Raw genomic sequence first — 27642 nt, 5'->3', positions numbered from 1 at the left:
ATAGATGTCAAGTCCAGAGCAGAGCTGTGGTTCTAGAGTTCTACCTGACTACCAGGCTCCTACAGGTGAGCTTTTTATTTGTCATCAGTTGAGGCCCAAAGATCACAAATAGTTTGCCTGTAACAGTAACTATTGAAGCAGTTATTCTGTTTAGATCCCATTACAAAAATCCTGTTCTCAGAACTAGAATTTGTGTATGTCTGAATGCAGCTGCTTTTTCCGTGAATGATAGAATGCGAACATTGGAAGAACGCTCAGCACTTTCTCCAGGCATTTGAAGACATGTGTACAGAAGGAAGGATCTAGGTCACTGTAAAGTGCAAGTCAAGTGTTCCAAGTCAGTTCTGGTTCAGCGACGGAGAAACCTTCCTAAAAGCAGCACGATGGTGGAATCTAAAAATGAGATGGGTGTTCTGTCCCCCCTCGCCTCCGTCCGAGTGATGGCTTAATTAGCCGGCACTATCAGCTCTGGCAGCAAACTAGCGAGCGTCTGCCAAGTGTCTCTGTTATCTCCCTGGATGCTGATGAGTCACCCAGGAACAAACAGTACTTCAGCTCTACTTAAGCGGTTGATTTTGCCTACTACGAAGAGGCACACAGCTCTTGCTGCCTTTATATCCTGTGGGGTGTGGCTCCATGACTCAGCACTTCCTAGGCCTTCCCCACCCCTGCTTCTGTTGTTCCCGCCTCTCCTGCCTACGAAACCTAGGGTCCAGCCAGGCCTGATTGCCATCAGCTGGGTCTGGAGGCGTGGCCTGGGGGGGGGGAAAGAGTCAGGGGACGGAGGCCTCATTATCTCCTCCATCTGGCCTGCCTCTGGCTCCTGAAGCTAAGCCAGGGAAGCCGGTGCTCCAGAGGTAAGTCCTGATGGCCCTTCCCCCTCACTTTCCGAGTCACTTTCTGGCAGGGGGCCCGGCTCGGGGGGAGGGGGCGCAGACACAACAATGGGCTTGGCCTCTGCCAACCCTGAAATCTACGTTTGTTTGCATATAGGTTATGATTTGCTGCTGTAAATATGGGGAACTGTCTAGCACAGACTCAAAATTCCTAGCTCCTGTTATTTTTACAATAATAGTAAATATAAATCATTTATCTTTGTGATATTCATCATCAGCTTATCCCTTATAGTTGACTAGGGCATTCCAATTAACATTTATACTAGCCATTCTGGAAATGTCTTTGATTCCCTTGAAAAGAGCTATGAGGTGCCTTGGAGCGAACGGCAAAAAGGCCTCAGGACACGCAGCTCTTTCAGAGAGCCAGCTCCTTTCTCAGAAATGCTCAGCCACCCTCTGGAGCTGGAGCCCGATCCCAGGAAAAGGCCTCCTACATTGTTTAAGTGTGGTTTTGAAATGTTTCAAAGAAGCTGTCTGTGGTCTTAAGTGCTGAACACAATATAGGCTTGGCCTCTTTTGCGACTAAGTTTTACACCCAATTTTTCTCCTGTTACGTTCACGGACTAGAGCTGAATAGTGTGTGTATTTTCCTCCTCTAATGCGTCCTTGACCTTCCACTTCACTCCTTGTTTAGAAGTTTCTTCCCTTGCAATTCACATGGACATCACGGTAGTTCCTTAAGCTTTGAATCTCTTACCAGATCCCAATCAGGCTTAAAAGTCCTTCCAATTAGCCTCATGTTTCTCCTCCAGAAAATACAGTTTCTTATATTATTGATCAGATTTTTTTTTGAGATTATCTAGTCTTAAGTGTTACTGTTTTCTAGTTTCATTTTAATAACTAAGTCAGGTTCTTATAACCCAGGGTAGAGAGATCTTCATTGCTGCATGTATAATCAGTGCTATTCGGTCAGGAAAAAGGTTAGCACAACTTGAACATCTACGTCTAACAAGAAATAAAGCAGTTCATTTATTGATCCAAATGGGATGTCTAATTTTTATTTAGACATTGTGATCAGCTGCAAGAGCCAAGAATTTATTTGTATCATTCAATGTGAATGACAATAGACATGAATCCAGTGCAGGAAGAACAGCACTTTTTTTTCCCTTTCTTTCTTCAGCCACAGGGGTTTAGGTGGGTGGGTTACATTTTTGGTTACACAACATTTCCCGCTGCTTGGGGACACATTGAATGAGATATTATAAAGTCCATATTATATATTTACAGACAATGGTAAATTCACAATTAAAAATGCACAACAACTAAGGCTCAATGCGAAAGCTTGGTTGAAATCACTTGCTTCCCTGGTTGAATGAACGCACCAAGTTACAGATGTTGCCCCAAGGTGTCTCCCTGGCTAAGTCGGCGTTATTTCCAGTGAGCTCAGCACTGGTTTTCTTGGGAGTTGCTGGGCCACTGTACATAAGGCATGTTTGAGAGATGGGCAAGAATCTGCTTTGTACTCCCAAGAGATCGTGGTAGCAAGGCAGAAGATAAAACAGGAATCGATTCTACAAGGAAACCGGAGACTCGCTTGAGGCAAAATGACAAGTTTTGTACCAATTCTGTTTCCTCTCAATCTGTGCTCAGAAAGGAACGAAAGGTGACGACTAAAAACTAAATGCAGAAGAAAAATCCATGCAGCGGGGCATCAGAGGACAACTTTTCATCCCAGATGAAGATATGTTTCTCGCAGTGGCTGAAGAAAGCCCGTTGGATTTCTCTCCATCTTTTACTTGTCACAAACCACTTTCTATCTGAGAATGTCTGTACCATTCTAGTGACGTCACCTATTTTGCTTCCCTGACCCCTGGGGTTGAAACAATGAAATAACTAAAATGGAATTGAGAAAATGCCAGTTGATGTCTATGACTAAGAACTTTGGAAACACCACCCTATACGTATTAGAGAGCTGTCGCAAATAGTAAGACATTCACTTGCTAGTTTCCTGAGCGTTTTGGACATTAACAAGAAATGTCACAGTAGCCTACACATCTGCATGCTTCTGCTCCTTGGGAGATACTGCTTTCAGCTTCCTTGCATCTGGGAATTACAGGCTACACACATTCCTATGTTAGTTACCATAGAATTTGGGAACAGTGGACAACTGCTGCACAGTGTCTTGTGCAATTATGGTCTGAAGGTTTCTCTCAGCTGCATCAAACCATAAATAGTTGAAGGTGCATGGGTCGCCCACAGATGGCACGCTTCCTCCTCCCTCTCTGGGTGATTCAAAGAAAGTTGGCAGTGAGGTGTGTGTGTGTGTATGTGTGTGTGTGTGCGCGCACATAGGTGTCCTTCCCGAGGGCTCCCTCTTGAGTTCGTTTGGCAGTCTTGCTCGTGGAGATACGGGCTTCAGCTCCAGCTCGAATTCTGCAGCTCCTCCCTGAGCCAGGTGGGGAGAGGCTGCCTGAGCGTATTCAGCAACTTGGATAATTCAATGTTGTGCTCGTGGTAGAAATCTGCCAGGAACATGCGGGACTGCAGGGGTCCCAAAAAGAGAGGACCCGTTAATGAAAGGCCACCGACAACTCTTGGTTCCCCTCTCAATTAGAACAGACATGCAGCGGTTCTGTGTAGCTTACCGAGGAATCCATCTCTGGATATTTTCTCCCTTTACTCTTCCCCAGGCATTTAGTCTTTCCTCCATCAAGCAGCTGGCACCAAAATCCCTTTGCGTCATCATACCTGAAAGGGGAACTTACTTTATACAATCCTCTTATACACCTTGTGCTTTAATCTAGAACAATGGTTCTCAACCTGTGGGTCGCGACCCCGTTGCAGGTCGAATGACGATTTGCCAGGGAAATAAGACCATCGGAAATATGGGAAGTATACTTGCGAGTCGAAGAATCGCGCACCAATGGTTGACTCCACAAGCCAGCTGCAGGCTCTTCAAATCGCTAGCCGAATTCGGCTTCAGGCTTGATGAATTAAAAAAGAGAGAAATCTTTGCTCTGATGTCTCCCTCTCAAGCCAGCTGCAATCACTCCCAACCGCTAGCCTAATCTGGCTTCAGGCGCCATAAACTTAATAGGGGAGGAGTCTCCGCTTTAATGCCTCTGTCCTCAAGGCAATCGCAAGCAGTTCAGATCGCTAGCCAAGACGGCTTCGGGCGCGATAAATTCAAAACGAAAATAATTTTACAGTTGGGGTCGCCACATCGTGGGGAATTGTATTAAAGGGGTCGCAGCACTATAAAGGTTGAGAACCACTGATCTAGAGTGCTATAAAGGTTAACTAAATACCTTCCTAATTTTCCTTTTCTTCCAGTGCGCAAAAATGATCTGTTATCTCTCAGAAAAAAGCCATCACCAGCTTTACATTACAGGAAGTAAAATGAAAACTCTATTTCAGGCTGGTTCTGTCTCCCTCTGGATAATCTGTATCCTCGTGGGTCAAGGATGCTCTGAATCTGGTATGGGAGGGAGTCCTTGGCAGAGCTGATGGGCTCCCCAAGGCAAGGCATCCCCTTTGGCAGGAAGCTCGGCGAGATCTAACCGGATCGCCACCTATGGAGCCAGAGGATGGGTAGCTTCTACCTCCTTCCTTGGTGCCAGCTAGCCTGCCCAACTTGTTGTTGTTTTTTTTGTTCACTTGAATGAAAACAAATGGGAACCTCATGCTGCAAAATAAGGGGACAAAATAAGAGAACTCTTGAGCAGGGGTCTCCAACCTTGGTCCCTTTAAGACAAAGCTGGCTGAGGGACTCTGGGAGTTGAAGTCCACAAGTCTTAAAGGGACCAAGGTTGGAGACCCCTGCTCTTGAGCCCCAAAGGCATTCTTGAAAAATAAATGTGTCGGTGTGTCTAGAAGTTGAGCTGTGGCAACTGGACTTATTTGCTTGGTTTTGTTCTGTCTCCTTCCCCACTTCGGATTAACGAGCTGGCCTTCAGCCAGTGGATTCACGGCTCTTATCAGTCCTGGCAGAGAAATTGCAGCTGCCTGCCAAAGTTGAAACAAATGATTCACGTAGCAAGACTCTCAGCTCTTTTTGAAAAGGATCGGCTAAACTTTTGCTTCCCATGGAGTGAGAGCAGTCCCAAAGCTCCTTATATATCCTGTGCGGTGGGGCTCCTGCCCCACCCTTCCTTTTGATGGTGCCACCTCTCTAATCTTCTGAAGCGCGGGTCAAGCCAAGCTTGATTATTATTATCAGCTGGGTCTGAAGGTGTAGCCTGGGGAAAGGAGGAATTGGGGATGACGGCCTCATTACGTCCTCCAACTGGTCTGGTTCTGGCTCCTGGAGCTGAGCCAAAGGAATCGGTGCTCCCCAGGTAAGCCTTACCGGCCCTTCCCCCTCACTTTCGGAGTCACTTTCGGGCATGGGGCCAGGTTCGGGGGCTGGCGTCACAACAGGTTTTGCTGCCCATCCAAGTCAGAACAAGTCTGTGATTTGGGAAAGAAACCCTGGGGCTGGAAAGCCCCTAAGAATGTTAGGAGTTGGTACATACCAAGGACTTTCTGCCTACTCAGATCCCCCTAACCCAGGGGTCTGCAAACTTGGCTCTTTTAAGACTTGTGGACTTCAACTCCCAGCAAAGCTGGCTGAGGGACTCTGGGAGTTGAAGTCCGCAAGTCTTAAAGGGACCAAGGTTGGAGACCCCTAACCCTAACCAATTTGTTCAGAGTGAAGAAGCTGCTTGGACAGGCAGCAAAACGTCTCAAACCAATAATAAGCCCAGTTGCCATGACTCAAGTTGCAGACAACTCTACTTGGATGACTGAGAATCTTTGCTGACATAAGGTTGGTGTGTGTGTGTGTGTGTGTGCCTAAGAGGGAAGAAAAAGGCCAAATGGGGAAATGGGGGGATGGGCTGGTGGGCCAGCAGGATCAATGCCGCTCACTCTCTGTTCTCTGCAAAAGCCCCTTTTTATGCCTGGCCCTCCTTCCAGCCCCCGCCCACCATTTGCTGCTCTGCGGGCAAGAGCTCCAAGGCAGCCGTTGGGAGGAGAGGAGAGAGCCTCTCCGGACCAGCCTTTCAAAATCCACAGCATCTCCACTGGCCTTGAGAGCTGCCCACTCCCAGCTTCCTCTATGCAGCCACTGACTAAAAATGCCTTTCAAGACTGTAATCACAGGGATGATAATTTTTATTCTATAAGTCCCCTTTAACTGTACGCTGAAGCCTGATTCAGAGATAAGGAATCCCCAGAAGTTGGCAACAAGCTCAGACGTTGTTGTTTAACTGCCACCATCCATGCCATCGAATCTGGTTTGATGGGACTATAAAGAGGGCAGCGAGTTGTCTACCCCGCCAGGCCTTGGCAAACAAGCCAAGACTGACTGAAGTGGGAGCAATTAACAAGCTCCTGGGCTTCATATCCTCTCTTTCTCATTATGTAGAAATGGGAAGTGTGATAAAACAAACCAGAAATTCTATGGCTCTGGAGCCGTGTTGGCGAATCTATGGAACGTGTGCCGGAGAGCGGCATGCAGAATCATCCCGCAAGGAATGTGTGGCCTCGCTAGCTCCTCTTCCGCATTCCTGTGCACACACGTGCCAGTCAGCTGGCTGTTGCGCGTGGGGGAGCGGCAAAACCCAGAAGAGTGGTGTTCCATTCCGCATGCGCAAGACGACACCCGAACATCCAGGTTTATCGTGTGCACATGCATGATGGCCAGCTGTTCATCGGGCGCATGTCTGTGCCAGAAACCGGAAGTTCGGGTGCCGGCTCACGCATGCACGATGGACCACTGCTCGTCCGGGTATTGGCACCGGCAAAAGCCAGCAGGGCCGCGTGGTCCAGGCGGGATGGTTTAGCATTCCATTTCCGGCACGCAGGCCAGCACACAGTGACGAAAAAGGTTAGCCATCACTGATCTAGAGAAAGGAAGGGGAGGGATTACCTGACCACCTCCTCATTTAATACTTAGTTGGTTTAGAAGTGCTGTGTTCAAATCAGATCATACAGGGAAATTAGCTTATAAGTTGTTGTCACACAAATGTATACGTTTTTACAAAGATTTCAAGACAAAAGTGCCTCCATGCAAATGGAGAATCCTTACTTTAGTGCTTGTGTGTAGTTGAGCAGTGGTGTAATTCCCAGAAACCGTTGAATGCTGTCCATAATAGGAGAGGGGCTGTGTCGAAACTCCTGTCCATCAACTACCAGAATCTAAATGGAAGGTGAAATGGCCAAAGTTTTTGGTAAATCTAACCGACTTTTGCATCAATTAAAGAAATTTTTAGTACAATCTGTAATCCTGCCAGACTGCGACCTTCAATCATTTTTACCTAAGTCCTATTGTAAATAAGGAGATTTGGGTTTACGTAACAACCCCAACACAGGGTCTGGTGTTGTGCCTTTATTAAGCCCATTGAGCCAACGCTGTGCTTGTTGAAAAAAGATGTGAAGACGCAGAAGTTCCTTTAGTAGTAATGGCAGTAATGGTGGTACCAGTTGATCAACCTTGCCCGCTAGCTTGAAAGTATTTTGGCTTTTTACTGAACTGCTTCAACTACTGATATTTTTGGGCTTCCCTACATTGGAACAGTTGCAATGATTTCAGAGCCCTTCGCCGTTTCAGGAGGAGTGACATGAAAACTTTTTTGGAAGTTTGTTTGTTTGTTTGTTTGTTTGTTTGTTTGTTTGTTTGTTTATTTATTTATTTATTTATTTATTTATTTATTTATTTATTTATTTATTTATTTATTTATTTATTTATTTCTTCATGGGGAGGGAGCCTCAGGTGCCCCACTAGCTGTAGTCTCACTGACTGGAATAATTTAAAAATTTAAAAATTAAAAAATTTAAAAATTTAAAATGAACTATTACTAAACGGCCGATAATTTAAAAAATTTAAAAATTAAAAATATTACTAAAACCCCAATTTAAAATCAACTATTTATGCCAGTCCTGCTTGAATGAATAAATATGTTTTTAGCTCACGACGAAAGGTCCAAAGATCAGGCACTTGACATAAGCCAGGGGAGTTCGTTCCAGGCGTCGGTGCTCCCACAGAGAAGGCCCTACTCCTGGGGCCGCCAGCCGACATTGTTTGGCGGACGGCACCCTGAGAAGGCCCTCTCTGTGAGCGTCTGGTCGATGGGAGGCATAAGGTAACAGCAGGCGGTCTCGTAAGTACCGGGTCCTAAGCCATGGGCGCTTTAAAGGTGGTAACCAGGATCTTGAAGCGCACCGAAGACTACAGGAAGCCAGTGCAGACTACGGAGCAGTGGTGTTACGTGGGAGCCACGAGCGGCTCCCATTACCACTTGCGCAGCCGCATTCTGGACTAACTGCAGCCTCCGGGTGCACCTCAAGGGCAGCCCCATGTAGAGAGCATTGCAATAATCCAGCCGAGACGTAACCAGAGCGTGAGTGACTGTGCATAAGGCATCCCGGTCAAGGAAGGGACGCAACTGGGGAACCAAGCGAACTTGGTAAAAGGCCCTCCTGGTGATGGCCGCCAGATGATCATCAAAGGACAGCCGACCATCCAGGAGGACGCCCAAGTTGCGAACCACCTCCTTAGGGGCCACTAACTCGCCCACAACAGTCAGCTGCGGATGCAGCTGACTGTACCGAATGCCGGCATCCACAGCCACTCCGTCTTGGAGGATTGAGCTTGAGTCTGTTTCTCCCCATCCAGACCCGTCGGCTTCCAGGCACGGGACAGCACTTGACCGCTTCGTTGGGGTGGTCCGGGGTGGAAAAGTACAGCTGAGTATCATCAGCGTACAGATGATAACTCACCCCGAAACCACTGATGACCTCACCCAGCGGCTTCATGTAGATGTTGAACAGGGTAGGCGAGAGAATCGACCCTGAGGCACCCCACAAGTGTGATTTTGGCCTGTGGAAGAAGAGCCGCTGCTTAGGGACCACCTCGGTATCAAAGTAATTGGCACTTTTCTCAAACATGAAGTCTGTGCTGGCATTAGAAGGAATGGGGAAGAATTCCATGTACCTGTCAAGTTGAGAAATCAGGAAAAAATATAAGGGAATCATAATGATGGGGATGGAGTTAATTAGAATTGAGAAATTTCTTACTATACACAAGAATCTTGCAGGCACTGACAGAGCACACACAAGACATTTGCATCGTTCCTGGGACTGATTTCTAATTTGCTTTACCAAATTTCCCTCGTTCTGCTCTATACCAATTTTCTGATCTCCCTTCCATCTAGCACGTAGTTGCTCATATTGAAACCAAGTATAATTTTTCCCTTCCTCTCTTAATACTTGCAGAGATTTTAACTGCAAATTACCTCTTTCAGTATACAAAAGATCTTTATATGTAATCATTTCCTGATTCTGTTCTATGTTTATATTTTCTACTGTATGTCTAGGACTTGCCCATATAGGAACCTTATAATTTAATTTATAAGAGTATTTTTTCCAAACACGCAGAAGGAGCATATAAAGAGATTGTATAATGTGTTACTTGAAATAGATTCTGAAAGGGACTTGGTAAAGGACTGTATGATAAAGTGGGCACAAAATTTTCAGGAGCCAATATTATTGGAAACGTGGGAAAAAATTTGGGTTAGAAATGTTAAATTCACGCAGGCACAGAATCTGAGCGAAAATTTTTATATAATGAAAGGGAACAATAGGACAGGAACGGGAGGCACTTTTGTGCTCTTACGTTAATATGTTATGTTAATACGTTTTGAAAAGGTTGCTCAGTATCAGTTTTAAGGTTCACTTAAATTGACTTCAAACGTAAGCTAGATCTTGGAAAAAAAAATGGTTGTACCTGCCCTGATGGAAAATACGTTAGCCATCTCTCCAGATGTGTTGAATATAATCCAGGATTCAGACAACGACTCTGTAGATTGTGCAGCCCTTGAGGGGCCTGGGGCCCAGCAGAAATGGTCTGGTAAAAGGTGTAGTTCAGTGCCAGAGGGTCATTGTGAGCCCGTTGATGCTGCAAGTGTGAAAAGTGAATTAAGAGCATCAAATTCTGCTTTTCCCAATTCAAAAGGCAGCCAAGACATACAATTTCCACCTATGCAGTCTGGCCTTTCTGAGTTACCTGATACCAAGAGTAGGCTCGGTCAGCAGGGTTGATAAGGACAGCAATGATTTTGGCCTGTGGAAGAAGAGCCGCGCTTCGTTTAGGGACTACCTCGGTATCAAAGTAATTGGCACTTTTCTCAAACATGAAGTCTGTGCTGGCATTAGAAGGAATGGGGAAGAATTCCATGTACCTGTCAAGTTGAGGAAATCAGGAAAAAATATAAGGGAATCATAATGATGGGGATGGAGTTAATTAGAATTGAGAAATTTCTTACTATACACAAGAATCTTGCAGGCACTGACAGAGCACACACAAGACATTTGCATCGTTCCTGGGACTGATTTCTAATTTGCTTTACCAAATTTCCCTCGTTCTGCTCTATACCAATTTTCTGATCTCCCTTCCATCTAGCACGTAGTTGCTCATATTGAAACCAAGTATAATTTTTCCCTTCCTCTCTTAATACTTGCAGAGATTTTAACTGCAAATTACCTCTTTCAGTATACAAAAGATCTTTATATGTAATCATTTCCTGATTCTGTTCTATGTTTATATTTTCTACTGTATGTCTAGGACTTGCCCATATAGGAACCTTATAATTTAATTTATAAGAGTATTTTTTCCAAACACGCAGAAGGAGCATATAAAGAGATTGTATAATGTGTTACTTGAAATAGATTCTGAAAGGGACTTGGTAAAGGACTGTATGATAAAGTGGGCACAAAATTTTCAGGAGCCAATATTATTGGAAACGTGGGAAAAAATTTGGGTTAGAAATGTTAAATTCACATGAGCACAGAATCTGAGGAAAATTTTTATAAAATGTTTTATAGATGGCATCTAGATCCTAAAAAATTATCGTGTATGTATCCAGAAATGCAAGCAAAATGTTGGAGATGTAATTGTGATGACGCTACATATTTTCACATTTGGTGGACTTGTAAGGACATAAAGGCCTTTTGGATAAAAATTTGGTGGATTTTACAAAATGTTCTGAAAAAGAAGATAAAGTTCCTGCCGCAATTTTTCTTGTTGGGAATTATTACGGATTGTACAGTAATTGAGACTAAATTGATTTTAAATCTAATAACTGCAGCAAGATTACTAATAGGACAATATTGGAAGAAAAAAGAAGTACCAACAATAGAAGAATGGATATTGAAAGTTGCCAATTTGGCTGAGATGGCGAAGATATCAGCCTTTTTGAAAGACAATACGCAAGAAAGATACTTAAAGGAATGGAAAAAATGGATTGACTATATTCAACGTAGATATCAGACTAAGAGTTATCAGACTGTTTTTGAATGATTATGATGTATTATTTTTGATTGCTTTTGGGGGAAGTTAGGAATTGATGATTGTAGGTGTATAATTAAGTTGGGATGAAAAATTTTTAGCATATGTTTGTTTTATTTTTAACTATACCTTGTGCTCGTTCCGGGAAGTCGGGGGGGGGGGAGGGGGGTTGCGAAGGGAGGGGGGAGGAGGGGGGGAAAGGGGGAAAAAAAATTTTGTAAAACTTTTTGAAAAAAAAAAAAAAAGACATTTGCATCGTTCTGGCCTCTGGCCTCCCTCATGCTGGATATTCTGAATCAACCTGGGATGCAGTGAAGTCTGCCTTATGGGGAACGATACAAACGCTATCCGCTCTGAAGACTGTCTTGATCAATAACTCCAGTGTTTCTCAATCTGACTGGGGAAATCCTAGAAATTGAAATCCACACATCTTAAAGTCATCAAGGTTGAGAAACACCAATCTATAAATGCAGATGGTTAAATCAACTGCTCTGATCAAAGAAAAGAATACATCCAGATTTGTTTCTACTCGGTTGCCACTTCTGAATTTTTGTGCTTGAGATGGAAAAAAATGAAACTTTGCTGATTAGATTATAGAAATGGCTAGTACATATTAAATATGTTAAAGTGAAAAGTTGAGGATGTAGTGTTTTATTCTAGTGCACTAAAAAAGATTCAGAAGTCAAGGCTCTCTTTTTTCCCCTTTCCCCTACACTTCTTTCTTTTCTCTTTTCCTTTCCCCATTTTCCCACTATTTTCATTTTTGTTTAATAAAAGTTTAATAAGATTATTTTTAAAAAAGAAATGATGAAGGCAAATCAGTGGCTAGCACAAGCATCCTTGGACTAATTAAAAGTTAGCACTGTTATATAACATTTGAAGTTAATATTGTTTTATACAGCCAGCTAAATGCTGGAACAAGAATAAGCTGCTAGTGTAAGGGAGAATCATGGAAATGCAACGGGATGTGGAGAATCTTGGCCCAACCTTTTGACCAAGGTTAGAAAGTCCAAGCTAGGCAGGATCCAGAGGCTCTCAGAGACAATTCAATAGGAATCCCAGCACGTACCAATCAATTCCCTTGTGATAGTTGGGTCCATTAAAGAACTGGATCTCTTCAAAGGTGGATGGGCTTGGGAAATTGCTAGTTACAGCTGGGTGCATGGAGAGAAAGAAATGCACAGCAGTTGTTCCTGCAACAGAGAAATCAGAGGGAAACAAGAGCTTCAGCAGGGTTATGTTGGGTTTACTTCGGCCATAAATAACTGAAATATCTGCTGGTTCCAAATACAGGTAGTCCTTGACTTAAGGTAACAACTGAACCCAACATTTCCAATCTAAGCGAGTTGTTAAGTGAGTTGCACCGCATTTTATTACCTTTTTTGCCAGAGTTGTTCAGTGAATCATGCAGTCATTATGCGAACCTGCCTTCCCCCATTGATTGGAAGCCAGCTGAGAAGATTACAAATGATGAGCACATGACACCGGGACAGTGTCATAAATATATGCCAGATGCCATGCACCTACATTTTGATGGCATAACCCTGGGGATGCTGTAAGAACTGATCATAAGCCCCTGTTTTCAATGCTGTTGTAACTCTGAACAACCACTAAACAAATGATTGTAAATCAAGGACTGCTTGTATTTCTTTTCACTTATCCAATATACTGGAGGGGTGAAGAATGCTGGTTTCCAGTTTAAAATTCTTTTTGTACATTGATTAATCCCCACATTTATTGAGTTACACATCTACCTTAGCTCAGTTTGACAAGTCTGAAAGGAGCTGTTGTGTCTTGCCCGCCCTCAGAGCAGCCGGGGCCTTCTTACCTGCTCCCGAACACTGAGGAATGTATGCCTCCCGGCCCCAGTCCTGGCTCCATGCCCACACAAACTGCAGAAGAAGGAGCATCTCCCTGCCCCAGCCCTGACTCCATGCCCAGGCAAACGGAGCAGCTAGACCCCTCCCCCTCCTCCACAGCAGGTGAGCCTGAGGAGGGTTTATTCCCAACAGCTGATTGGAGTGACCCTCGCATCAGAAGATTGGATAGGCGGAGGCAACAGAAGGAAGGGAGGGGCAGGCCTTAATGAGTGCTGAGTCATGGAGCCACACCCCATGGCCTATATAAAGGATCTACTTTCTGGCAGTCTCTGAGTCAGGCAAAAGTCGAACTTATCTTGCTGAAGTCACTTACTGGTCTCCTGCCTGCTCTGAGGACTTTGCTAGGACTTTGGGCAGAGCTGCAGAGGCAAGCCTGATTCGGATTTCCCTGACCCAGCCGTCAGCGGAGGAGTGGGACACGACAGGAGCAGGGAATCTCTTAGATTTGCCCCTCAAGACCAATTGCCCTTCCCTATACGGTAAAATCCTCATTAAACTTTAAACCAGCAGAGGGAAAATGGCCCCTGCCACGAGGCAGCTGAACTAAAACAAGTGCCCCAGTCTACGTGGCCAGCAGGGAGGGATATAAGAAGGCAGAGTTTGGGGACATTCAGGCGCCATAACTTTTCTACCTGGGCTTTATGGGGTTCTAGGCTGACAAATGAAGATTGAAATCACAAAATGGAGACTCACTATGCATTATACAACTGTCAAATTATTAAGCAAGATGATAAATGCCATTGGGGATAAACGTTACCAGTTTTTTGAGGACCAATAATAAGGAATTTGGGAAGCCGGTCACACGTCTTCTCTTTTGACCAGATATCCTTATGCCGCTTGTCATCACAAGGGTTCTATGTCAAGAAAGACATCAAATATGAGATCATGTAGGAAATACACAACTTGATATACATCAGGTAAGTAAATTGTATGAGAAGGTCCCCAATCTAAGATGCGTTCTACCATTCGGAATGGGCTACTATGATACTGGATGACTGGGCTACAAGAAGCAAAGCTGTTTAATCACACAACATTTTTTTATAATGTTATAAAAACATTTAATATATCAAAACAGACAAAGTGTTTTTGAAAAGTTTATCTTTTGAAATCTGCACTTATTTTGAAATTTTGCTTGCTTGATTTTGCTCTTTTCCTAATAGGAAATTCAAGAAAAGTAATTTTTCCAGTCTTTTCAACATTGGTCACATTCCCCTAGCACGTGCTTGGTTTTGGATGGCACATTTTAAGAAGGACACTGAGAGTACATCATGTTCAGATGAGAGCCACCAAAATGACACGGGGCTTGCAAAGAAAAAAATGTTATGAGGGACAGTTGGTGCCATGGGTCTCTTTAGTTTGGATAGACATCTTCAACCCTGAAGATCATTCAGAATTGTTCCAGAAGATAGAATTAAAAAATGGTGGGTTCCAATTTTGGATATTTTTTGGGTAGGGGGGGATTTTAGTTGAGCAGCAGGAAATTGTAAGGTTTAGCATTCAACCATAGACCATTTGTTCATCTTGGTATCCATTCCCGCTCTCTTATATTCTACGATTTGGAGGAGAGGGGGTGCTAATCTGGTAGCATTGCAAGAATTTGAAATAGCTAAGGCAGGTGAAATTATCTTCATTCAAGATTGGTCTAGCTGGATTCTTAGCATAGCATAACTTTTATAGCCAATTTATGGGAGCAACTGATATTCAAAGACTTCAATTCCTTTATTATCTCTTCTACCAAAGGACTGCTTAATTGCATATTATGCGAAGGAGTTTCCAGACTAAAAGAAAGTTGCCCACCCAGGTGAACTCTCCAGCTGAATTTCTAAAGAGACGTCCTCATTCCTCTTTCAAAGATTGAAACGGATGTCATGATGTATTTACAGGTTAATCTATAATCTGAACATGAACATGTACATGAAGAAAAACAAAAACTGGTTTTAAGGTTATCTTTCTGGCTAAGAGGAAGGTCAAATATGTGCTGCCAGTCAGGAATGCCTCTCTTGACTTCGTTTTGGTCATTAAAACTTGCTTCTTAAAGGAGATGTTTGTCCCAGCAGTTTCCAATTCTGCAGTCCTGAGACCTATTTATGGGTATCATTTTCTTTTCAAAATGACCGCCTCGGTTGTCTGTTGGGGGTCTGAAGCTAGATTACCCACCAGGACAGCAATGAAAACAGGATCTGCCACTGAAAAAATGGTTGGATTCACCAATGACCCACCGTGCTTATACAGTGAAAGTACGTGCTGAAATTGGAATCGGAGTCAATTGAAAAATGTCAAACTTCTCTCAAAAATAAAAGTTTCCTATGCCCAGAAACAACCATCACTTTCCATATTCCCAGTTAATTCCAAAGGAATCAAAAGGAAAATGAAATGCAGGCACTTCTCTCTTGCAGCAAATAATAAAGATTCGTTCAACTCTGAACTTCCTACTTTTGTATCAGGTTCAAATCAAATCTTCAGCTGAAATGTGATCAATGGGAGCCTAACTTAGATATTGTCGGAAAATGCCACCCCCAACAATGCTTCCTCACCTGCCACAGAGGGTTCTTTTCCTCTGAAAATATTTCAAAATACTTTTTGGCCAACTGGATGGGAGGCAACGTCTGAATACGAAGATTGGTCCAGCACTGCACGAATTTGACAAGGCTTTCAAAAGTGTAGAGCCCAAGCCGGTCATTGCCGTAATTGGACAAGTGGGTCATGAAGATGCTGATCTACAAACAAGGAAGGAAATGGGAGCTTCCATTAGTATCAACAGACAAATGCACTTGGGCCCCATTGCTTGCTTTCTGTGGTTGCAAAGCATACTGTTGTGCCTCGCCCGCCCCCCTCTCCGCAGCCGGGCCCCTCCCATCTCCTGCTATCTCAGCCAGAGACTGATAGTGAAGACGAATGGCCTGGCATGCCTCCAGCCCCCAGTCCTGGCACCATGCCCGGACAGACTGAGCAAATAAACCCCCCCACCCCCGACAGCGTGTGAGCATGAAGCCAGTCACGAGCTAGAATTGCCGGCAGCTGGAGGGTGGACAGATCCACGCTTCCGGAGAATGGAGAGACGACGTCAGCAAAAGGAAGGGGGGGCAGGCCTGGATAAGTGCTGAGTCATGGAGCCACACCCCATGGCCTATATAAAGGATCTGCTTTTTGGCATTCCTTGAGTCAAGCAAAGTCTAATCTGGTTGCTGAAGTCACACCTTGGATTCCTGCCTGCCCTGAGAACTCTGACAGGAATTTGGCAAAGCTGCAGAGGCTTCGTGGCCACGCCTGATACAGACTTTCCAGACCCGGCCGTCAGAGGAGGAGTGGGACACGACACATACAATGTCCAGGATCCTAAAGTTTTTGTTCTTTCATTTGTTTAGATTTGACATTTACGGTTATCCTTCCCATAGAAGAAGATATTCGTATAAATAATTCCTGTGTCCCAGAATTCCTTGAGAGGATTTTAATTAATTCATCAGTTCCACTTAGTTCTTTTTTTTCTGAAAAGAAAGCCATCATGTCTCTCAATCTGTTGAATGCAGAGCTATTTATTTATATTGTTTTTTTATTTGTTTATTACATTTCAAGAGCAAGGAACTTAGGAGTCCCCTACTGTCATGATAAGGACACGCTTACTGAAAGTCCATCAGGGGAGGAGGGGCGCATAAGCCAACAAAATACCTTTAGTTTCTAGAAATATCGCCCCTGCACATTTTTGTGGCCCTCCCCACCGAATCTCATGGAAAGACCTACCCAAGGATTTTATTTATAAATTATTCCTGATCTGTCTAAACAAATGTAACTGAAATGTCCTTTTAAGAATCCAGTTATAGTATTGTTAATGGTATGTTCCATCTTTTCTATAGTCTGGGAGGTGTGATGTGGAAGGGTACTGTCATTTAAACTTACTGACATTTCCATCTCACATAATTAACTTTCAACCTTTTTTTTTTTTTTTGGAGTCCCAATAAAACACAAACACAATACTTCAAAGTACGAGAAAATCAAACCTACAACAATTAGTACTGGCGGTACCAATGGACTTCCGCACACCATAATTATAGTTAAGAACTTGGCAAAGTTTACTCATTGCTCATGTTTGATCTTGCAGTAGTAACTCTATAACCTCTTGGTCAATTTTCACAATTCAGACAATTGTGGTTATGAGTGCCAGATACTAAGAGTAATAGAATAGACAGTTTAACAATGAATGGTATCTTAACATCTGAACACTCAAGTGTAGTTATCAAGTATTTCTATCCGTTGTGACCACAATGGGTGACGCCAGTTTGAACTAAAGTAAAAAACATGCTAGAGAATACACACACACACACATGTAAACACTTCTCTGCCCTAGTAAGGCCTTGCTGAATTTAGGGTGCAGAGCTTGAAAATGTATGTATATATATATATATATATATATATATAGTTACTGTCGGAGTGAAAAGCCGTATAAGTCAGAATAAGTCATTTGATTCTGACAGATTTGCCCATTTTACATAACATGCTGTGTTTCTGAGGTAAAACTATCATACAGAAAGTATAAACTATTCAACCTCATTTTAGTCTAGTCCAGCATGTGGTTTAATCCAGGGGTCTCCAACCTTGGTCCCTTTAAGACTTGTGGACTTCAACTCCCAGAGTCCCTCAGCCAGCAAAGCTGGCTGAGGACCTCTGGGAGTTGAAGTCCACAAGTCTTAAAGGGACCAAGGTTGGAGACCCCTGGATTAAAAGACTTCCAAGGTCCCTTCCAGCCCTGTGATTTTAAGTGTGGTGAGAGCAAACATGTTACGATATGACCAGTAGCAAAGGCTTCTCTCAATGACTTGAGGAAGTACTTGACTATAAAGCAAAAAAGAGGTACACTATTTTTAACCTGAAAAATTAACGGTTTGGAACTGTGCAATTTGACAGGATTGCATAATTTAGCCTTACTAATGAATGTTATGACTGCAAAAAATCATCTTCTCACATCATGAATGCTCAGTTTTTGCACTCTACAAAAGCCTGGAGAAAAAGTGTTAGTATTCATTTCTTCAGCAACAGTCAGGAAAATTTGACTGACAGCTACATAGCTGTATTGGTGTGAAAGCATGGTAGAACCACTTGGTTACCTAAAGATAACTTCAATAACAAAAATTTGAGAATGGAAAATACAGTTGGCAGCATAGCCAAATAGGAGAGAGATAAATGGATTCCTGAAAATGGATTTATCCTTGATTTATGTTTTTACCATACCGATTTTTCTAAACAGAAGGGTGTTGTTGTTGTTTTTTTTGTTCTCTGGAGCAAGGGTCTCCAACCTTGGCAACTTTAAGTCTGGAGGACTTCAACTCCCAGAATCCCCCAGCCAGCAAAGACTTAAAGTTGCCAAGGTTGGAGATCCCTGCTCTGGAGAATATTTTTCATCTATGTAGTTTTACTTGGAGTGTAAACTGAAGAAGCTCAGGGAAACGATGACTTCACTGCATGTTTCTCCAACAAATGGTTGCAGATAGTCCTCAACCCAGACCACAATTGGGACTGGAATTTTTGTCATTGGTCATTGCGGTTGAAAATTAAGTCAGACCCAATTTTACAACAATTTTTACAGCAGTCCAGCTTCCCTAGTGAGCATTCCTTTGCCAGAAAGTAGCCAAAAACCATAATCACATGACTGCAGGACTGCAGGACATCGCAACCTGTGAACTGGTGACCAAGGTCCCAAATTGTGATTGTGGTATGACAGTCAAGTGTGAGCACAGATCACGTCACTTTTTCCATCGTAACCTTGAACCATCATTAAACAAACAGTTGTAAATTGAGGACTATCTGTATCTGAGATAATCTCAACCTTTCGGAAATGATTCTTCAGATTTTTGGGAAACCCCTTATGGGTACCCTCACAATTTGTTGCCATGGTGACACAGTCACAGTCACAAAATGTCATGTTAGCAGAAGGCACATGGATGAGAGCCTGCTTGTTTAGTCACTGAACTGAAATATCACTGGCTTCTTGGATTCTTGAGGAGTCCTCAGTTTTTTCTCTACTCTTCTTCTGAACCGGACTGCAGCTACTCACCCGATTATTTTCTAAGGATGCCTCTGAGGTTTATGTGAGGCTTTGCAGCGCTCCTCTTGCTTCCTGCTGGCCTTCTTGCTACCCCATCCCTCTAGCACAGCGGTTCTCAACCTGTGGGTCGGGACCCCATTGGGGGTCGAATGACGATTTGCCAGGGGTCGCCTAAGACCATCGGAAATATAGGAAGTATACTTGCGAGTCGAAGAATCGCGCTCCAATGGTTGACTCCACAAGCCAGCTGCAGGCTTTTCAAATTGCTAGCCGAATTCGACTTCAGGCGCGATGAATTAAAAAAGAGGGAAATCTTTGCTCTGATGTCTCCCTCTCAAGCCAGCTGCAATCACTCCCAATCGCTAACCTAATCTGGCTTCAGGCGCGATAAACTTAATAGGGGAGGAGTCTCCGCTTTAATGCCTCCGTCCTCCAGGCAATCGCAAGCAGTTCAGATCGCTAGCCAATACGGCTTCAGGCGCGATAAATTCAAAACGAAAATAATTTTAGGGTTGGGGTCGCCACATCGTGGGGAATTGTATTAAAGGGGTCGCAGCACTATAAAGGTTGAGAACCACTGGATTAGCACTTCTTTGAGGAATCTGAGTGGCTCTTCCTGTGCTCAACCTTTGAATCAGGGCAGTCTACTTCTGCCACAGCACAGCAAAGCCAAGCACTACATTGCTGCTGCCCACCCACCCACCCCCACCTCAGCTAATGGACTCATACTCTGCTGCCAGCTCTTCAGAACAAAGAAGTGCAGCCAGTGCCACCAAAGTTGGCCACAGAAGCTGCTCTGATTCCCTAGTCTACCTGCTCCCAGTCTCTTTAGAGTCCCAGCAATCGGAACAGAGATCAAGGAAATGACAACAGCTCCTCCTCTCCTTCTTCCTCCCATGTTCACCCTCCTCTTCTCAGGGCCATGGTATGGAGCAGCCTTTCTGAAGTGCATAGAAGATCTTTATGGCCTTATTGAGGAGGTCAGGCTTAAAGGTTGTAAAGGCAAAGGACACCGCATGGCTACCTTGTCCACCAAAAAACCTGCTGAGCTGCTTCGCAAATATATATTTAAAATATGAAGAAACAAAACAGGAACATTAATGGAATAGTGAAAATAAAATAAATGATTAACATAAATTAAAAGCACGAACCCCTCCTAGTGAAAAATAAGAGGCCAAACTTCATTTTAGTACGAGTTCTTTATGGCTGATGCCTGGCTGATGCGCACACAAATTAAACATAACGATCTCTGCTAATGAAAAATAAAAAGTCCTTCTCTCAAGGCTAAGGGCAGAGATATTAAACCACCTGAAGGACTTGTGCCCCTCAGTCAAGCATGGCAATAAATATTTGATTGTGGGCATTTTTCCTTCATACCAATCGTGCATTTAATTCACTACTGGTTTGCTCAAACCGAGGATGGGTTGCGGGGAGAGGAACGTGCGGATTGACTTGTAGCGTAACCAGCAAGGCCCATTTTTTCATGCTGTGCTGAAGATCTTTTTATGGTATCGGTGCCACCAAAGAAAGACAAGAACGGATTCTGCAAAAAAAAAAAGCTCCTTTCCAAGGAATGGGATCAGTCCCAGGTAAGAGTAGAGCGCAATGGGAATTATATAAATGCCACCTAAAACAGAGGAAATATGACATGCTTAGTCCCAAATCTCTCTGAGAAATGAAAAAATCCTCTTGTTCTAGTGCTAAGAGAGCAGATGGAGGAGGACGAAGAAGGACTGAAACTGACTAGTCATTCTCAAGCCATGGCTGGGAACCATCAGATGATTTGCAGCCTCTCTGCTTTTCCCCCAGAATCGTCTCACTGCCTTAGTCCCCCTTTCCTGCCTCGACTGCCAGCTGACACAGCCCATCTGCTACTCCAGCCCCGGCCTCCCCCCCTGCTTTGCTAATCAGCTGGACCAGGAGCTGCTCTGCCTGGCCTTCACTCCTGGGACATAGCATCTTCAGAGTGACCCCATCGCAGGTGGCTCTGAAGAGCTCACAGACTGCGGGCACCTTTGGGACATATTAAGCCACCCAGAATCACCTCAGGGTGAGATGAGTAGCAAACTAATTTAATTTTTAAAAAATTGCTTGTCACCCACAGAAGCTCAAGAGATAGAATTACTGAAAGGAAAGTGAAAGAACGTGTAATTTCTTCCCCACTCACAACCCGCCTGTTTTCTATAAAGAAAACTTTCTCTACTTTCCATAAAAGGATTGGCTGGTTGCTGGTTAGGTTATGCTGCTGCATAGGGTTTTTTTTTATGTTGTTGACTTCGCTTTTGCTTCAGTAATAGTTCACAAAATTTGCTAAAAACTGGTTCACTGAGGCATAGAAATGGTATTTTATGCAGATACTAACTGGGCAATAGTGAATGGTTAAATTATAACTATTAATCCATGTGTGCTGTTCTAAGTAGAATTGGGACCTCACATAAGCAACTCGAAAAGAAAAACTACAATCAGGCAATATGATGAATATTTGTTTATTTATAAAATTGATGCCTACATTTGTTCAACTAAACCAGGGGTCCCCAACCCCCAGCCCCACTATTGGCTGTGAGCTGTTCAGAACCGGGCTGCCCAAAGTGGCGGGTGAGCATCCATGTGCATTTGCATGAGAGCCACTCACCTCTGGTATGTTGTTGTTGTTGTTAGTTGCGAAGTCGTGTCTGACCCATTGCGACCCCATGGACAACATTCCTCCAGGCTTTCCTGTCCTCTACCATCCTCTGGATTCCATTTAAACTCATGCCTACTGCTTCAGTGACTCCATCCAGCCACCTCGTTCTCTGTCGTCCCTTTCTTCTTTTGCCCTCAATCTTTCCCAGCATTAGGCTCTTCTCCAGTGGGTCCTTCCTTCTCATTAGGTGGCCAAAGGATTTGAGTTTCATCTTCAGGATCTGGCCTTCTAAAGAGCAGTCAGGGTTGATCTCCTCTAGAACTGACTTGTTTGTTCGCCTTGCAATCCAAGGGACTCGCAGGAGTCTTCTCCAGCACCAGAGTTCAAAGGTATAGCAATAGCAATAACACTTAGACTTATATACCACTTTGCAGCCTCTCTAAGCGGTTTTACAGAGTTCAGCATAATGCCCCCAACAATCTGGGTCCTCGTTTTACCACCTCGGCAGGATGGAAGGCTGGGTCAACCTTGAGCCTAGTGAGATTTGAACTGCCAAATTGCAGGCAGCCAGCAGGCAGCAGAAGTAGCCTGCAGTACTGCACTCTAACCACTGCACCACCAAGGCTCTGTATGCTATGTATTATAGATTATGAATCTTTTTCAAATTAAGAACCGATGATGAAGAAGTTAAAATCATTCAAGAGGTAAATAAGTACTTAATTTTAGATTTAAAAATGTGGTACAAACCTTCAAAAGAAACTTTACATACACTCGTGTACCATTACCTCACTTCCTAAAAACTGAACTTCCATGCTTTTAAAATAAAATAAAAAATGAAAGGAAGGGGTATTTAAGTTAGCAGTCCCCACATCAATTAACATTTATTTAGTGGTCTACAGATGCAGAAAAGAAAAAAAGAGGAAATCCACCAACTGAATGAAGAGTTTTGTATTCTTCATACTTACTGGGTTCAGGAGTACTGTCAGGAAAAGTTCTCCACCACGAATGCTCTTGTCTAATTCCTTGGAGCCACCAGGATACTCATTATAGAATATAGTGTGAGTAAAAAGACCACAAGTCTGGCGAGGCAACACCTGGATAAGCCAGAGAGGAGGAGGAGAAGAATTTAAACAGGATATTGGTTCTGGCTGTGAACCGTCACAGGTTGAGGGGAAAGGCCGAGACCAACAGATGGGCAGAATCCATTCCCTCCACATCAGATGCCCTGGCCTTCAGCTGAGATTCCTAAAGTCCTATGAAAACTTCTACAGAGGTGGATTGGAGGTTGACAGTGCCAAGAATTGTCTATTTTCTCATTCTTCAAAAAGCTAAGAGCCAAAATAGCCCTTTCTCAAAATATTTTTTATTCATTGTATAGAATTATGATCATACAATGAGTTGGACAGGAAATAAGATGCATTTGTGTGGGTATCTCTATTGAGCCAAGCTGTATTCTAGTTCCTTGCGTTCCATTGCCTGACCTGGTGTATTTTCTGTGGCCATGAATTATGTTCAGTTCTCACTGCCTCGTGTTCCAACCCCATCACCCTTTTAAAAAATCTTTTGGTTCTCCAAAACCTGTTAATTAACTACCCAACTTCGTATGAATGATTCTTAAGATTTAAGACTAGAGATGTTTTAAATCAAAAAGAATTTCTTTCCTGCTTCAACAGAATATAATTAGAGTTATTACTTTATTGGTATATGGCAGGGGTCTGCAAACTTGGCTCTTTTAAGACTTGTGGACTTCAACTCCCAGAGTTCCTCAGCCAGCTTTGCTGGCTGAGGAACTCTGGGAGTTGAAGTCCACAAGTCTTAAAAGAGCCAAGTTTGCAGACCCCTGGTATATGGTATTCACCACCCAAAAGATTATTATAGAGAACAAGATGGTTCATTTGAGCATTCCTCCTTTCTTCAGTTTTGAGAACTTCAGAAAGTTGATTACCCAACAAGGAGAAGCGCACTCCAGAATCAGTCGCACTTCTTTTCTCCTCTAGATAGTTCACAGGGCTCAGCCTCAGTGTCTTACCATGATACCGTTATGGATGAACCCTCGTCGATATCGGGCAGGTCGAAGATGAGGATATTCTTCTGTGCTGGTCACCCGAATGTCCCAAACAGTTTTCCATGCTTCATAGAGCTGGGCGTGAACCGGATAAACCCCTGAGTGGTGGGGAGCAACTGCATAGCCCATATCTGTGGGAATCCCGTGTTCCTGGGGTGTAAACAAATTTTAAGAGGTCTGCATTCATTTCATTGTTAGCAATTTAACAAGAGGGAAGAGAAGGGCGGCGTAGATAGATAAAGCAAAACCTGTTTCCTTGCCATAAAGTCATTACGTAGGATGGACAGATCAGTACCAATCAATTAACATTTTTCATTTGCAAATTTTCCTAACATACAGAAGATACGAGAAGAGGGTACAAGTTTCAGGTCAGATGTGAAATATTAATGGAACAGGAAAGTGTGAAGCAGGAATTAGGAAGAACACAACACTCAGGAATTGCAAAAAATTTTGTATTTTCTGATAGAGTTTTGTTGTCTATGTTGCAGATAGCACCTGTTTTTTAAACCCTTATTACAAACTCTCTCCTACAAATAATTGCTACCAACCTGCCTTCCATTGAGGACCCGTATACTGCACGAATCAAGAAGAGGGCTCACATCCAGGACATAAACTGTTTCAACTCCTACCCTCAAAACGACGCTATAGAGCACTGCACACCAGAACAACTAGACACAAGAACAGTTTTTCCCCGAAGGCCATCACTCTGCTAAACAAATAGTTCCCTCAACACTGTCAAACTATTCACTAAGTCTGCACTACTATTAATCTTCTCATAGTTCCCATCACCAATCTCTTTCCACTTATGACTGTATGACTGTAACTTTGTTGCTGGTAATCCTTATGATTTATATATATATATATTATTATTTTTTGTTTACATTTATACCCCGCCCTTCTCCGAAGACTCAGGGCGGCTTACAGTGTATAAGGCAATTGATATATTGACCATCATTTGTGTTGTAAATGTTGTACCTTGATGAAGGTATCTTTTCTTTTCTGTACACTGAGAGCATATGCACCAAGACAAATTCCTTGTGTGTCCAATCACACTTGGCCAATAAAAAAAATCTATTCTATTCTATTCTATTCTATTCTACTGCGGTCTGTACTGTTATCTTTACATCCTTATCTTAGAACTCAGCAGTGGTCATGTAGTAAACTTGTAGCAGACTGAAACATTCCGGAAACTTGTCCCTTACCAAAGCAAACTGCTTGTTGAGTTTCATTTGCTCTGCCAACACAGTAACGTTGTGGAAGAGATGTGGCTGCATGTGACTCCACATGTGAGGAAACCACCAGAATTCCTTCCTGTTCTTCAAGAGCATATCGTCTCCTTCATCTTCCTCATCTGTCCCTGGAAGCCCATGGAAAAAGGACTAAGTTAGGGTTGCTGGGTGATTATTGAGCAAAGATACTAAAGACTAACAAGACAAAACATCATTACTACTGCACAACAGATTTGAAGAAGAAGAAAAAACACCAGTCAATTGTTTTGTCCCCTAATGAGATCTTCACTAAGACTGGAAGCTCCTTCAACCAGTTGTTTTCCAACGGAGAAAACCTTCCGCTGGTGTCACAGCGGATTAAGCCTCTGACTGTTTTTCCAAAACCATTAGGCTCAAAAACTAGGTTCCCCCAGTCAGCGCCAAGCACATTTCATTAAGAAATCTATAAATAGAAGCAAGAAGCTGACTGATAAAAGAAATCCTGGGTAAATATTCTAACTGTACCAGTTATTTCTTTGTTATTTTTCACTATGCAGTAATATGGCTTTCTTTTGAATCAGCAGGCTTATTTACTTATTAAAACGTTAATATAGCTGCCCATCTTATACCAAACTCAGGGCAGCTCCCATTCAAGGTTGCCTGAATCTGGCAAACTCAGGAGAGTATGATTAAGCAAACTACGATTCAATGTGAATCCAACATGAATTTGCTCCTAAGAAATGGGATAACTTCATATAAAACAAAAAAAAAATCTTACCAGTGTGGTAGAATTTCCCAGAGAATCCCAGATTGAAAGTGAAATGGGGAACCAGAGCCCTCAACTTGTTCTGAGTGTTTAAAAGAGCCTTGCAAGAAAAGAAGAGAAGAAGGCTGAGGGAAACCATTCGAACCAGTTTCTTAATCAACTCACATGATGATAGGAATTCAGACCCTTCTCAACAGCTTCCTCTTCCATGACTTTTATCAAGTGCATAAACTGGAAGCTCAGTCAGTCCAAAAGACATAGCCCCACGTCACTCATCCCTCTCCCACTTCCCCAAAGCCAAAGTTTCCTGGTTGAAATATCCCAGAATCCATATTCTGGGCCAGCTGAATCTGCCTTCTTCTGGCTTTGAGGAGATATTTCTTTGATCTTCAACTGCTCTGGCATTTTCTGGACTTGTGGCAGCTTTCCCAGTCTATACATTCTGAGCATTTGTGATTCCAGTTGCTGCACTTTAAATCAGGGGTCTTCAACCTTGGCAACTTTAAGACCTGTGGACTTCAACTCCCAGAATTCCTCAGCCAGCTTTGCTGGGAGTTGGAAGTCCACAGGTCTTAAAGTTGCCAAGGTTGGAGACGCCTGATTTAAATTGTCTCCACAATCATTCTGGACACCTTTTCTTATTAATTCCCCCCTCCCCTTTTTTTTAGAGGTTTGCTATTTTAAAATCAAACATGGCTGTTTTGAGCTTTTTCAACAACTGGCATCTTAAATCTTCACTGACTGTTAATATCTTGGTTACAGTTTCCAAAAAACACCCACAATTTAAAAATGAAAGGAACATAATGCCCAAGGTCATTGAATTTTGTAGGTGTATTTGGGGCATGTGTTTTCTATGTCTAAATTCAGTATTTGAATAACTGCAATTCTGCTGGTTCTCCAACGTCAAAATTTTAATAGTTACGATCCACATTCTGAATTACTAATAGAGGCCCCATATAGTCCTCTTAGAATGTCTGCTTGTGTGTTGTTTGTTTAAGGGTGGATAATTGTCTCATTCTTTAAAACGCAATTTCAAATTTAGTGTTCCATTAACATATATATAGTGTATATATACATATAATTTCTAAGCAACCTCATTTGACTAAAATCCCTTTTGGTACTTGGCGTCTGCATTCTGTGTTATTGAGTCCTGACATTCCAAAGCATCTGGGGAGGTATCCCTTTAGACAGAAAGATAATGCTAAGCAGCTTAGCAAAGCCTAACTTGAGTTACTATAACAACACATGTGTCAGTTCGTAAATTCAAACAATTCCCATTTCTCAGGAAACTGCACCAGTCCTATTGAGAACAAACCTCCACCCAATTAGGTTCAAGGGCATTCCCAAATGTCTGCTCTTTACAGGGTGTTTCTTGATTTAATATGCTTCTCAAGATCAGATCTCAAAATATCCACAAGCTTGATTATCAGTCACCATCAATAAAAGGCAGAAATAGGAGGTTTCCAAACGCTATTTGCAGTACTGTTCATCTTTCTTCTGAGGTTTTAGAATATTGAAAACAAATCCACATTTATAATTGATTTAGTTTGACTGATGTAACTTTCCTAAACAACATTTATCAGATGCTTCTAACTTCTTTGTCACAGCAGAAAAGTATATTACTTCTAGAGCATTGCCTAGATTGCATTGCAAATATATTTGTTCCTATAATTACATAACTATTTTATTTTTGAAAATTATGATCTGATACATATTTCCCTGTTTTTATTCTTTTTTAAGAACATGCATGGATTGAATGAAAGCAAAGATCCCTATGTTTTTGTAAGGCCAATTACATCTAATTTGCTCATTGTGTAGTTTAATTCTATTTACTCTTCCAAGATTTATTTCAGAATTAGTGTGAATATGAAAAGAAAGACCCAGCAAACAGGTTTCTGAA

General features: G+C 42.8%; 1 protein-coding gene across 2 annotated transcripts in view; it reads right to left on the bottom strand.

Moving 5' to 3' along the window:
• The window catches only part of NDST2 (N-deacetylase and N-sulfotransferase 2), an 83319-nt gene continuing 55677 nt past the window's right edge, over positions 1-27642 (bottom strand). For both annotated transcript variants that reach the window (XM_058188578.1, XM_058188577.1), the window contains 12 exons: positions 25755-25842; positions 24971-25125; positions 23733-23918; positions 22669-22797; positions 15578-15760; positions 13801-13897; positions 12233-12356; positions 9883-10057; positions 9604-9774; positions 6907-7016; positions 3482-3584; positions 1-3377 (listed from right to left, as the gene is read on the bottom strand). In XM_058188578.1, coding sequence (XP_058044561.1) covers positions 3252-3377; positions 3482-3584; positions 6907-7016; positions 9604-9774; positions 9883-10057; positions 12233-12356; positions 13801-13897; positions 15578-15760; positions 22669-22797; positions 23733-23918; positions 24971-25125; positions 25755-25842 — 1647 coding nt within the window. In that variant the 3' untranslated portion in view covers positions 1-3251. The remainder of the gene's footprint in view (positions 3378-3481; positions 3585-6906; positions 7017-9603; positions 9775-9882; positions 10058-12232; positions 12357-13800; positions 13898-15577; positions 15761-22668; positions 22798-23732; positions 23919-24970; positions 25126-25754; positions 25843-27642) is intronic.

The sequence above is a fragment of the Ahaetulla prasina genome, chromosome 6, assembly GCF_028640845.1.
Source record: "Ahaetulla prasina isolate Xishuangbanna chromosome 6, ASM2864084v1, whole genome shotgun sequence".
Taxonomy (NCBI): Eukaryota; Metazoa; Chordata; class Lepidosauria; order Squamata; family Colubridae; genus Ahaetulla; species Ahaetulla prasina.
This window is presented reverse-complemented; position numbering and strand designations above follow the sequence as displayed.